Consider the following 11,264-nt stretch of genomic DNA (forward strand, 5'->3'; position numbering starts at 1 on the left):
TAAAGTTGGCGTTATAGGTGATTTACTTGGGTAAGTCCCTGCAACGTGCTAAAATACTGCTTATTTTTACATGCCAAAGACTCCACGACCTACTGTAACACAGACTAGAAGATAAAACAGTGCATTCTTTGAATACACAACTGTGTGTGGTGAGCGTCAACTTTAGTTACTAAAACCATAAAGAAAACCAGAATCTCAGGTAAACTTTTTATTTTATTTTAGAGGTGTTTTTACAGGATAAGAATTCAGAAATATTAGATTTTTTAAAAACAAAACAACACTCTGAAGACTTATTTTACACATCTCCCAGCATGCACCGCTGCCATCAAAATAAAGAGCAGTTTCTGTTCCTTCTGTGACACAGATCCAGTACAGTACATTCAGGAACTGAAGACAGTATTTACACACACATACACACACACAATAAAGTTGATAATTTTACATCCATTTACATCTTAAAAACTGCGTATTTCAATTAGAAACAGTTCAGCAGTATGTAATAAAGTAGCACGTGACAGGACGGTACATTTTGAAAGCTTGCTGGGTTTCAAAATGAACTTGCTCTTTCTCTGAGTAGCTGGTGAACAATAAACCAGAGAATACATTTTAACATATGATAAAGATGTATGAGAACTGAGTAAATCAAAGACATCAATAAGCTTTCAAAAAGAGAACTTCAGAGGCCATGCATGCAGTTATTGCACATAGTGTCAGATTGTTGTTGTCAGATTTGCATGATAGTGGCGAGCTGATGCAGCAGCTCATGGAAAAATCACCAGTGACCTTTGAATATACAGTACTGATAAGCTGAAAGGTCTATAACTGATCTATAAGCATGTATGGACGGTGTCCCTGAAACTTTTTCCTCCGTGTTGTGATAAATACCCCGATGCAAAAGAAGTCACTAAACCTGAAAGTCAAAAGTGAGCTTGTTAAGCTCTCACGCGATTATCAGCATGGGAGTGAAGATGAATTCTGGAGATGAGGTGAAGCGGAAAATGAAAGGTTTTCATGTTGGAAATGTCATCAAAGTGTAAAACCTTTCAGCCTGGGATTGCATGATGATGCATTCTCAGTCAAAACTTTCCACTCAAACAAAATAAAAGCCCCTAGTTTCTGTGTGCAGCCACTTATTGGGACCCATTTTAAAACTGACCTCTAGCAGCTGTTTGATTGTGCAAATTGCATCTGAAATTATCAACTTGGTAATTTAGAAATTTGAGCTTACTGGCATGTGTCACACTCTTCATCACACTAACCAAGTGGTTTTGGTTCTTAAATTATAGAAACAGCGAGTGAAAGTTTTGCATTATTTTCTTGCTGCATAACACCTTTATTATATGTTCTGCATCTACAAGAGTGTGCAAGTAAGTGCTGGGATTCTCATGAGCCACTACAATACAGTGACACCAACGGCACGTGCCAGCACGCGCTTCCTTCAACCAGACTCCAAGTGAACTCGGAGGTGTAATCACAGCCACATGTGGATTTAGGCATTTGTTTAAAGTGGAAACACTCCTATTTTTCCACTTACAAGGTCATTTATGGTTCTATAGCAGGGGCATCAAATATAAGGTCTGGGGTCCAGATTTGGCCTAGGAAAGACTCCAATATGGCCCACAGGACAGCTTTGGAAGATTTTGTAGTTTTAACTGAAAAGCTACAAAACTACAAAGTGTGAGTTTTGTAGCTTTTCCAACTGATAAATAGGAACTGACATTCATACCACACCAGAGTGATTAAGTGTAGATATTAGTAATTGATTCTAGTCTACATATTTATCATGTAGTTTCACTGGTGGGCTGTCTGTGGCCCATGATGTAAAATTAATTTGGCATCCCTGTTTTACAGGAACTAACAAAGGATACCGTGCTTTAGTTATTTCTGTCATTTGGGATACTTTTATAACTTAAGACAGTGTCAGCTGCAGAGTTTTGGTAACATATCCCGTTCAAACAGGTTTGGATATCCACATTTCCAAAGCTGTCTCTAAATTCATGTGCTTAGTTGGCAGGTTTTTAAAGATTTTTAAATATTAAAAGCATCAGAATTGTTCAGTGTAGTTTTTAGTCAACAGAAGTGAGGCTATTTCAGTGGTAGAACAACCTAAATTTGGTGCTCTACAGAGGGAGCAAAGTTTGTAGGGGTCACTACATCTCCTGTGTTATCACCTAGTGCATCAGTGTGGTTCACTGAAGCTATTAAACACAGTGAGACCCAGAGCAGTGATGTACAGTAGACTCTGGGTACACAGGAAGTGCTTGCTTTGTGTTTCTGGTCTGAAGAAAATCTAAAATCTAATTTATCGCCTGTTAAGTATTCCTTAGCGGCCGGATACCCCCGACACAAATTAACAGCAAAGAAAAATTGAAAGCTAACTGCGAGGCTGGGTTGTCACTGTAACTGTATTATGTTCTGGCTTGAGGTTTGCCGCAGCAGCATGCATCTCAATTTCGAGACCACCAAACACAAAGTGACACCTACATACACACTACCCATGCAGACTCTTCCTCTCCCAACTCTTTTGTTTGAGATATAGTGCAATAAGACATCCCTGTATAACAAAAGCAGGATTTTTAACACTTGCAAGAAATTTATATTTATATATATTTAGATTTATGTTATGTACACTAGTCGAACAGTGAGCTGTGCATCACATGTGTCTCTTTTCTGTGAGATAGCTGACGGCAGCATACTCTGTATCTCTTGGGTTGATCTCAACAATTGTCGGAGGTCTTTTGGGGAAGTCCAAGACGCTGTAGATCACCGAGGGTGCAGACACGCTGCTCAACGACGCCACTGATTCCTGCGAAGGCAACTCGAGTCAGGCTGAAGAATTTCCAGGCTTATTTTTTTCTCTAACAGCAGATCAAAATCTTTCTTACCTGCACTGTGGGAGTGGAGCTTTGCGGCCTTTCTTGTTGTTGCTGTTGTTTGTCTGCATGAGAAGAAAAGCAGGTGAAATGTTACAAAATAGGTGAAATCGGTCATGTATACTATATTTTGAGTTTTGCAGAAGAAGCATTCGTGGGACGTTCGAATAAAAAATTTCTTATCAAATTTATTGTTACAGCCCATCAACCACGTCAGTTTATCCCCGATTTACATATTTTCCATTGTCATACTTTTAAAAAAGTGTGAAAATAGTCAAATCTCAATATTAAAGACATAAATGTCGCATGTTTTGGAATTTTTTAGCTCATAGGAAGTAGGGAGTAGGAGTATGCCACAGCACCCAGGAGTATAAAGGAAATAACATCCAAGATAAGTTTCTGATTCATCAGATAAGGAAAAAAAACGTTAGACGTTCATAAAAATAAAGCAATTAACCGTCAAATACATCAAAAGCACGAATCCACGTCAAATACGTCGTAACCACATAGAGTGTTTGTGCTGTTGCGCAGGAGACCGGGTTTCGCTTTGCCGGTTTAGACTAAACACAAACTAAACATTATCATTGCAATGATAATGTTAATGTTCAGTTACTGAGCTCAATGATGAGATTGCATGTTTATTCCTGAGCTTTTTTCACGCTAATATCAGCATTTTGTTACCTTTACACAGAGTTACGATTGCTTTTTACTTACTTAATGCTAAGCTAGGCTTAGCATCACCTCCTGATCCCGCCTCTGGAAAAAGATATAAAAAAAGCTATCGATATTCTTACATAAATACCATTAATTAAACAAATTAGCGTTCAGATTAAGTGATAGCAAGCCAAAATTATGGACGACGAAAAATTTAATGCTTAACAATATTTTTTCAACGAATAATGATTATAATAAGCTGTGCTAAAGTAAAATGTTTTAATTTTGTTTTAGTTTAACTAAAGTTTGTGACTAAATGTTTTAGTCAAGCCTGACTTTTATAATATAGTTTTAGGTCTAAGCTTTTTGTAAGTTTATGCCGAACAAGTCACGTTGTCTTTATCCTCTAGCGGTGCAAATGCACCAGGACAAGTTGCCAAAGACAGAGAGCAGTTTCTCTTCAGCATCTGTCGGTTTTGTGCAAAACCTCTACTCGTGGACAGCGGCCGGGCCCAATTAGCACGGCACGATGCAGGAGTGCGCAGTCAGCAATTGCTTGCATTTGTATACATGTACGGGAACTCTTCTAGTGCGGTTTCTGAGGTCACGGGGGCTGTCAGATTATTTCAGCGTGGCAGCGTTCCTACTCAAAGTAGGCCAGAGGGGTTTGTCTTTGAAGTGAAAGCGCACTCGTATTAGTGAACAAATAATGCAAGCTCTTTCTTTCCACCCATCTCTCAGTGATAGTAGGCACAATTAGATTTACATGCACTGAAGGAGGACTTATTTTCAAAAGAGATGAATCATCGCATCTATCAGAAGGATGTGAAACTGCAATCTGGTTTGCATTTTTGAGCATCTAACCACACAACTGCAAATTTTTTCCACAGAATAACAAGTGTTTCCTTACCATTACTTTGTTTGCTTGAAAAACTAGAAAATACTACTGACTGTAGCCCCGCACACGCAATTTGGCTTCATACCCCTTTACTATTTATATGTGGAGAATATTGAATTAAAGGTTCCTGATGTGTTTTATTCCAACTCAGCTGACACTACGTTCAGACTACAGCATGGAAATGAAATAAAATCCTACGTCACCAAAAAATAATAAAAGTTTTGGCCACACTCTGATAACAGACACAACACAACATATCAGTGAAAAGTGAAGGTAAAGATTGTTTTTGGACTGTATATTTGCTTACCTTTGGGTCTCACGAGACTACAGATCAACCATGGGAGTACTGTTGCTAACAGGACCACAGGTAAAACCGCGAAGATGATGATGATCTTATTGATGGAAAGGGAATTGGAACTTTCATTGAAAACTGTGGGTTTAGTCGACGGCGGTGGAGCTGTAGGAGTTAAAAGAAAGTCATGAAAATATGTGAGCTTCACTCATATTTTCGCACCACGTTTATGAAAAGAAATGAAACAAAAAATAAAAATGATTAAAGATACTGAATAAGTTTAGATCCCAATGGATCTATGCATATTTCCCCAGTACATATAGACTAATGCAGTATAATACATATTTATAACATACATCAGCAACAGAAATAAAGCATGGTAGGCAGTAAAATTACACACTTCGACTCTTTCTTATGGGCTGTAAGCTGACACTGTAAACCAATGAGAATGTGAAACAGTGATCAGTATTCAGTTTTTCTGTAATCAATAACAAATAACATACTGAATATGTGAATAGTAACCAAGCGGTTACAAAAGGCTCATTATTTTATCTATAATGGGACTGTACATCAGTCAATCTCATATCAGCTGCTTTACGCTCAAACATCTCAGCAGCTCCACGAATGACGCAAATTGCGATTCTGTGAGGATAAATGTAACTGACACTGCTGTTTGTGTCCCCCGTGAATGCACTGCAAACCCTTTGATGTGCCTGATTTTCAAGCTGGCTTCCTTGTCAGGTAGAGAGGTAAATTTGCTCAGTAGCCCAGTTCTGACCAAATATTTGCAAACATAATTTATATTTAACGCTAGAACATGTTGACACGCTAGATAGCTTTGATTGCCTAGATTGTAAAGCTGGTTAATGTACGCCTGCTGGATAGCAAGATGCTAGCATGGTGACATCAGTATTTAGCATTTAGGTCAAAGCAACAGAGTGCTTTTTATTCAAACAGGCTAGGAAAGGAAGGCAGTATTATTGCCCTACTGCTCTGGTAAGTATCTACAGCAGATGGGACTGACTGAATGTCAGCTATCCTTTAAATGCCCAGCAATATGATCTGAGAACGAGGAGCTATTTTTGTTTGTTTATTTAAATATTTCTGTTCTAACTGAGCCTTTATCAACAATGTGGCAAAAACATAACCTGCAGGACTCTGTGACAATCATATTTAATTTGTTCTACTGTTTTAATAGTGTGTTAGTGACTTATTTTCATATGGGCTTTAAACTTTTCACTAACTGGTTAAGAACAACCTTGGATCCATGACACTTATACACACTATATGGTTTTTATATTTAATGCAGTCAATACTAGCAGACACAATTAATTAAAGTGATCATTTTAATTTGGAATAGTATTTTAAAAGATATTAGGAATGATGATGTCATTTATTACAGGATCTATAATAAAGAGGCAAACATTGAGGAAGTAAAGGTGGTGAGGAATTAGTGTATACTATATATGGCTGCTCTGTTTGTATGAATATAATGGAAACATACTTCACTTTAGTCTGCTCTTGATATTGCTCTACTGTGTGTTAAAGTCGTTTTCATTATGTGCAGCTTATAATCATAACAAATGTCCTTACCTGTACAGCTTATGTTCCTTTCTTCAACAGTCAGCTTCACTTCATTACTTTTTCTTAGGTTGCCCCCAAATAAACTGGCCCAGTAGGTGTTAGTGTGGTTTAGAGTGAGATTTATGATGTGGTAAAAGACAGAATTGTTTTGGGGGCAAATAACAAAGGAACCTTTCCCACTTTTAAAATCGTCAATCTTTTTCTCGCCTGTTATATAAATTCCAATTTGACTGTTTTCATTAATGCTAACATTAAATGTAAATTGAAGGGTGATGTTGCTGCCAAAGATCCCGATGACTTGTGCATGGCTGGGGTCTGTATGGAGACAGAAGAGCAGATTTGCATTATAAACACTGAGCTGTAGTGCTTCTTCACCTCACTGTGCAATACCTTTGTGCAATACTTTTGTAAATTGTCAATGGTGCAATAGACCTCAATACTTGAAATGTGCAATTCACTTGTATTTTTATTTTTATTCCTATCTATTCTATTTATCCCCTTCGTATAATTTACTTATATTCGTCTCTGTATTTATATGTGTGTGTGTGTATATATATATATATATATATATATATATATATATATATAAAACATTCTGTAACTGTAACTTCTGTCGGTGCTGTGCTTTCGGAAACCGAATGTTATATATATATATATATATATATATATATATATATATACATATAACATTCTGCAACTGTAACTTCTGTCGGTGCTGTGCTTTTGGAAACCGAATGTTATATATATATATATATATATAAATATAAATATAAATATATATATATAAAACATTCTGTAACTGTAACTTCTGTCGGTGCTGTGCTTTTGGAAACCGAATTTCCCAGAGGAACCCACCCGAGGGATTAATAAAGTTCTATCTTATCTTATCTTATGATTAGTGGAGAAATTAGTTTGATGTTTTTAATGCTTTTACTGTTATTCAATTTAAATTTAATAAATCCATAATGATGCATCAGTCTCCACTCATCAACACATGATCATACCCCGCTTTGTGATCCTATAGTATTTTAAACTGATGCTCTTCAGTATACAGTGTAAGCTGTGGGTAGCTGGAAGAAAGCAGTAGTGAAAACAGAATAGTCCATGTGACATATTCTGTGTTAGAGACATCAGTTGGTTTAATCCTCAAAAACCTAAAAGCCACAGAAGCAGCACAGGACGACTGATCCTCTCCACAAAGGAAACAGGCGGGTCACTTTTCCCTTCTGCTCACTACCTCAGTGCAAGTTCCACAGTTACTTTCCATCACTGACAGTAAAACTACAGGGTAGTGTTTAAACTAGGCTAAGCCGCCACAGTAAAATGCCAGCAGTGCTGGATCAGTCTACACAGCCATATAGCCACCAGCAACAGCACCAAGGCGAAGTTCAGACTGATTTACCTGATTTATCTAGCTGCCATCTGTGTCTAATGTTCAGTGTTAGCTCACATATAGAAATGAGATAAGTAACTTTTCTTAGATGTGTCATCTCCTCTGTTTGAAAGTCTCTCTTCTGTAGAAACTATGTGATTTGTTGATTAGAAACCTTTAAATAGCAAGTACTTATATTTAAACAGGAGTCTAGGTGTTTGGACACCTACTAAAAACAGTAACGGAAACAAATAAAGTTCAAATATATTCTATTATACACTATCCTTCTATTCTCTTCTGTTTATTAAGTTCAGAACGGCGGGGGGACTGGAGCTACTGCGTTGTCTTTTTCCAAATTAATCAGCCCAAATCAGCGTTTTCTATCTGTGTATCTATGTTATATATCTATTTTAAGTTAAGTTATTTTTCAAGTTTTTTCTCTAAACATGTGTGAAGCACCTGCGGATGTCTCCATAATGATTTGAGGGCTTGCATGTGGTATTAGTACGATCGCTTGTTTTTGGCATCATAAAAGTGTGATTGCTATATTTGTTTAACATCATGAGCCAGGGTTAAATTCACAATGCCTCAGACTAACTTTAATTTGCTGCAATGTCTTTTTCACCTCAGACACAAGCACACAGTGTTTTATCCAGAATGTGTCAGTGTTTTCAACATTTTTGAAACACCCAGTTCCCTGTTTTAATATCGCTCGTCTGTGATAAAACTCTAACAGATACCGCAGCAAAACTTAGAACAAACCACTTGTGGAAACAGGGTTACCGACAAATAAAGTTGAGTCACAAAACCAGAGCTTTGTGGAACTCCCCAATTATGATTCAGTAATGGTAATTGAGTGGGGGAAACTGAGTTGTCGTTAGAGACCTACTACAACGAGTTACATACAAAATATTCAGTGCATTAACTAACTGTCAGAGGAATCAGGGAGCAATAAATGTAACAGACAGTCAAGTTCATCATGCGCTGCCAGGACACAAAACCTCTCACACGTCACGGAGTAAAACAGTTACGAATGAGACGGCTTACCGTTGAACACCATGTGAGCTGTGATGATAAAAACTAGCCCGAGAGGCTTCGTGATGGTGTTTTCACCCATGATGGAAGCGTTAGGCTGCTCGGAGGCCTCTTGCGACGGCGCTTGGGCTTTGACCTTTCTGTGTGTGCGTTTTTTTCAGCTGCCCCTGTGATGTAAAGCCTAAACTCTACACTTCTACACAAGTGACAGCTTCTGTGCCTGCCTGGAGGAAACTGTAGACAGGAACTTACACCAACACCAATTTATCTAGCTTCAGTATCATAAGCGCCTCCCGTAACGGAAGACTTCAAAGGGGTTCATGGACATGTGGTGCAGACTGTGAGGAGGATGTCACTCACATGATGTGGGTAAAGTCAGGAAGAGTAAATAGTTTCCTTCATATTCTGGGGGAGAACATAGACTCTTACATCCTGTTTCTCTTAGAGGACAAATTAAAGTTTAAATTTAGAACACGGAAAAACAAACAGCACTCTTTTTTCACTTTTCATTACACATAAATGTATTTTTCTTGTTTTCTGCTGTTTTGCAACATTCATCTTGTATGAACAGGTTCAGGAGTGCTCAACACGACATCAAAAAACATCTGAACTTCTAAGAATTCCAGCAGCAACTTTTCTTCTAAGAAACAACACTCAGTATCCTGCATGTCCACAGACATCTGCAGATTAGAAGATAAATGCACATTTGCATGTTTCTCACCAACTACATGTATTCACGATTGAATAAACACAATGTTATTTCAAATAAAAGGAGCCATCGTTTTAGGTCCACGTGCATGCCAGCTTCCCTGTGCGTGACTGTGATTGTGAATTATCGCACATTACCACTAACAGACTGCAAAGAATGGCCTAATAAAACATATTTCAAGAAGCAAACAATAGTTTACAATAGTTCACCGTGAGCAGCTGGAGCTCAAACACCAACCGCTGTAACCACAGCTGTCTGCAGGTTTGATCTTTATTGAACACCAGACTTGTTTTTTTGAAAGTTCATCTGATTAGAGTGAATTTACCAAGAAGTGTCTGTGATTGAACGACCTGCCAGCTGTACACAGACACCAACTGCACATTTTTAAACGCTCATGTTAATGAATGTGCGTTGTTGAATAAAAATGACGATATAGAGACTGTTCCACCACTAACGAAACTTACTATAAAGTTGATGTTACACGATTAACTCGTATTAGTTTCCTCATTACTGTAGGTGTTAAAAATCTGGCCTTGATACATTACACACACACACACACACACACACACACTGTAACACTTTAACCACAGAAGAGGAAGTTGGGGGCTTTGAAGTAACAATTTGAAGACTGCAAGGGGGGATTTTGTTTGTTGGATGTTTCAGTGGTTGATGGAGTTGGGCGTCGACTTGCAGCTCCTGTTCGCTCTTCATGTGGCATCTCCACAGGCAAAGACAGACCTTGTGGATTAGTCTCCAAGCTGATGACTCAGTTGTGAGGGGCGCAAATTTTAATGCATTTTCTGTCGGATAGCTGCAGCCCTTCGCCAAATCTCTTAATAGCTGAGTGTGTTTTGGAACGTAGCCATAAGCCTGTCCTTAAAAGAACTCAAGTGAGGTACATTTTTATTGCTTTTGATCCTTTTATTTATGGCCTACACACATAGTTTTTCAGTGCAGATGTGACTTGCGTGTGATGACTGTTGTTTTTCACCATTTCACAGGTGTGCATGTTTGTGTGTGTCTCTGTGTTAACCCTGCCACAGACTGGCAGCCTGTCTAGACTGCACCCTGCTTCTGTCCTATGGCAGCTGCTTTTTCTTTTTTAATAAAAAAAAAAAAAACTTCCCAGACCTAATCTCAGAGTGAAATAAGGCAAACATTTGCTTTGTTCCTCATTTGCAATAAAAGTTTTTCAGTGGTTTGCTTTAAAAAAAAGGAGCATCGGCAAGACAATAGTATAATGTGATAAGGGGCAGTTTGACATGGAAGTATCATTTCCATAAAATCACTGTGTGTATTTTTACAAGTACAATAGGCTAACACACTGGAGCCCCTAGTGGTGATAACTGTTCATTAAAAACCTAAAAATAAATACAATTCTACCTGCGACAGAGCGTAACGCTCCTGTAGAGAGTTTTACTTCGTGGTAAAGTTGTCCTGTATCTGCTTAGTGGTGGATTTTTACATTAAGATTATGCAAAAACCTTTATTCTCCAATTGTACTGCAGTGAACTGTACTGTTCACATTTCTTTTCATTTGCATAAAATTCTGTTTGTTAGGTTTAAATATCACCACATACTTCTGTTGGAGATGCTCCATCACTAGTGGGAAACTGAACTCACCCTTCATTGCTTTCTGCTGGAAAAAACAAATTTACATATATAAATATATCACTGTTATAGGTGCATATTACTGAAATAACTCTTCTCTTAGGCATTTAGGAAGCTTAGATGCCCCAAACCAACTCTAGTTCTATAGAGGAACTTATTCATTAATTTATTCATGCAGCAACTTTCCAGCAAAAGTTTTCTATAAAATCCTGTACAACACAGACAAATGTATGTTT

At 37.9% G+C, this 11,264-nt stretch overlaps 1 protein-coding gene across 1 annotated transcript; it reads right to left on the reverse strand.

The window, feature by feature from the left end:
• Window positions 1–205: 205 nt before the first annotated feature.
• On the reverse strand, window positions 206–8,917 carry LOC146692880 (uncharacterized). Its single transcript, XM_085431161.1, has 5 exons — window positions 8,721–8,917; window positions 6,311–6,616; window positions 4,733–4,882; window positions 2,886–2,938; window positions 206–2,806 (listed from the first exon to the last, which is right to left on the reverse strand). The coding sequence occupies exons 1-5, from the start codon at window positions 8,788–8,790 to the stop codon at window positions 2,654–2,656; spliced, it is 732 nt and encodes a 243-aa protein (XP_085287287.1). The 5' UTR covers window positions 8,791–8,917; the 3' UTR covers window positions 206–2,653.
• Window positions 8,918–11,264: the final 2,347 nt, after the last annotated feature.

Source organism: Copadichromis virginalis, linkage group LG15, assembly GCF_057382275.1.
Source record: "Copadichromis virginalis isolate Kocher_CV1m ecotype Utaka linkage group LG15, C_Virginalis_male_GT1.1, whole genome shotgun sequence".
Lineage (NCBI taxonomy): Eukaryota > Metazoa > Chordata > Actinopteri > Cichliformes > Cichlidae > Copadichromis > Copadichromis virginalis.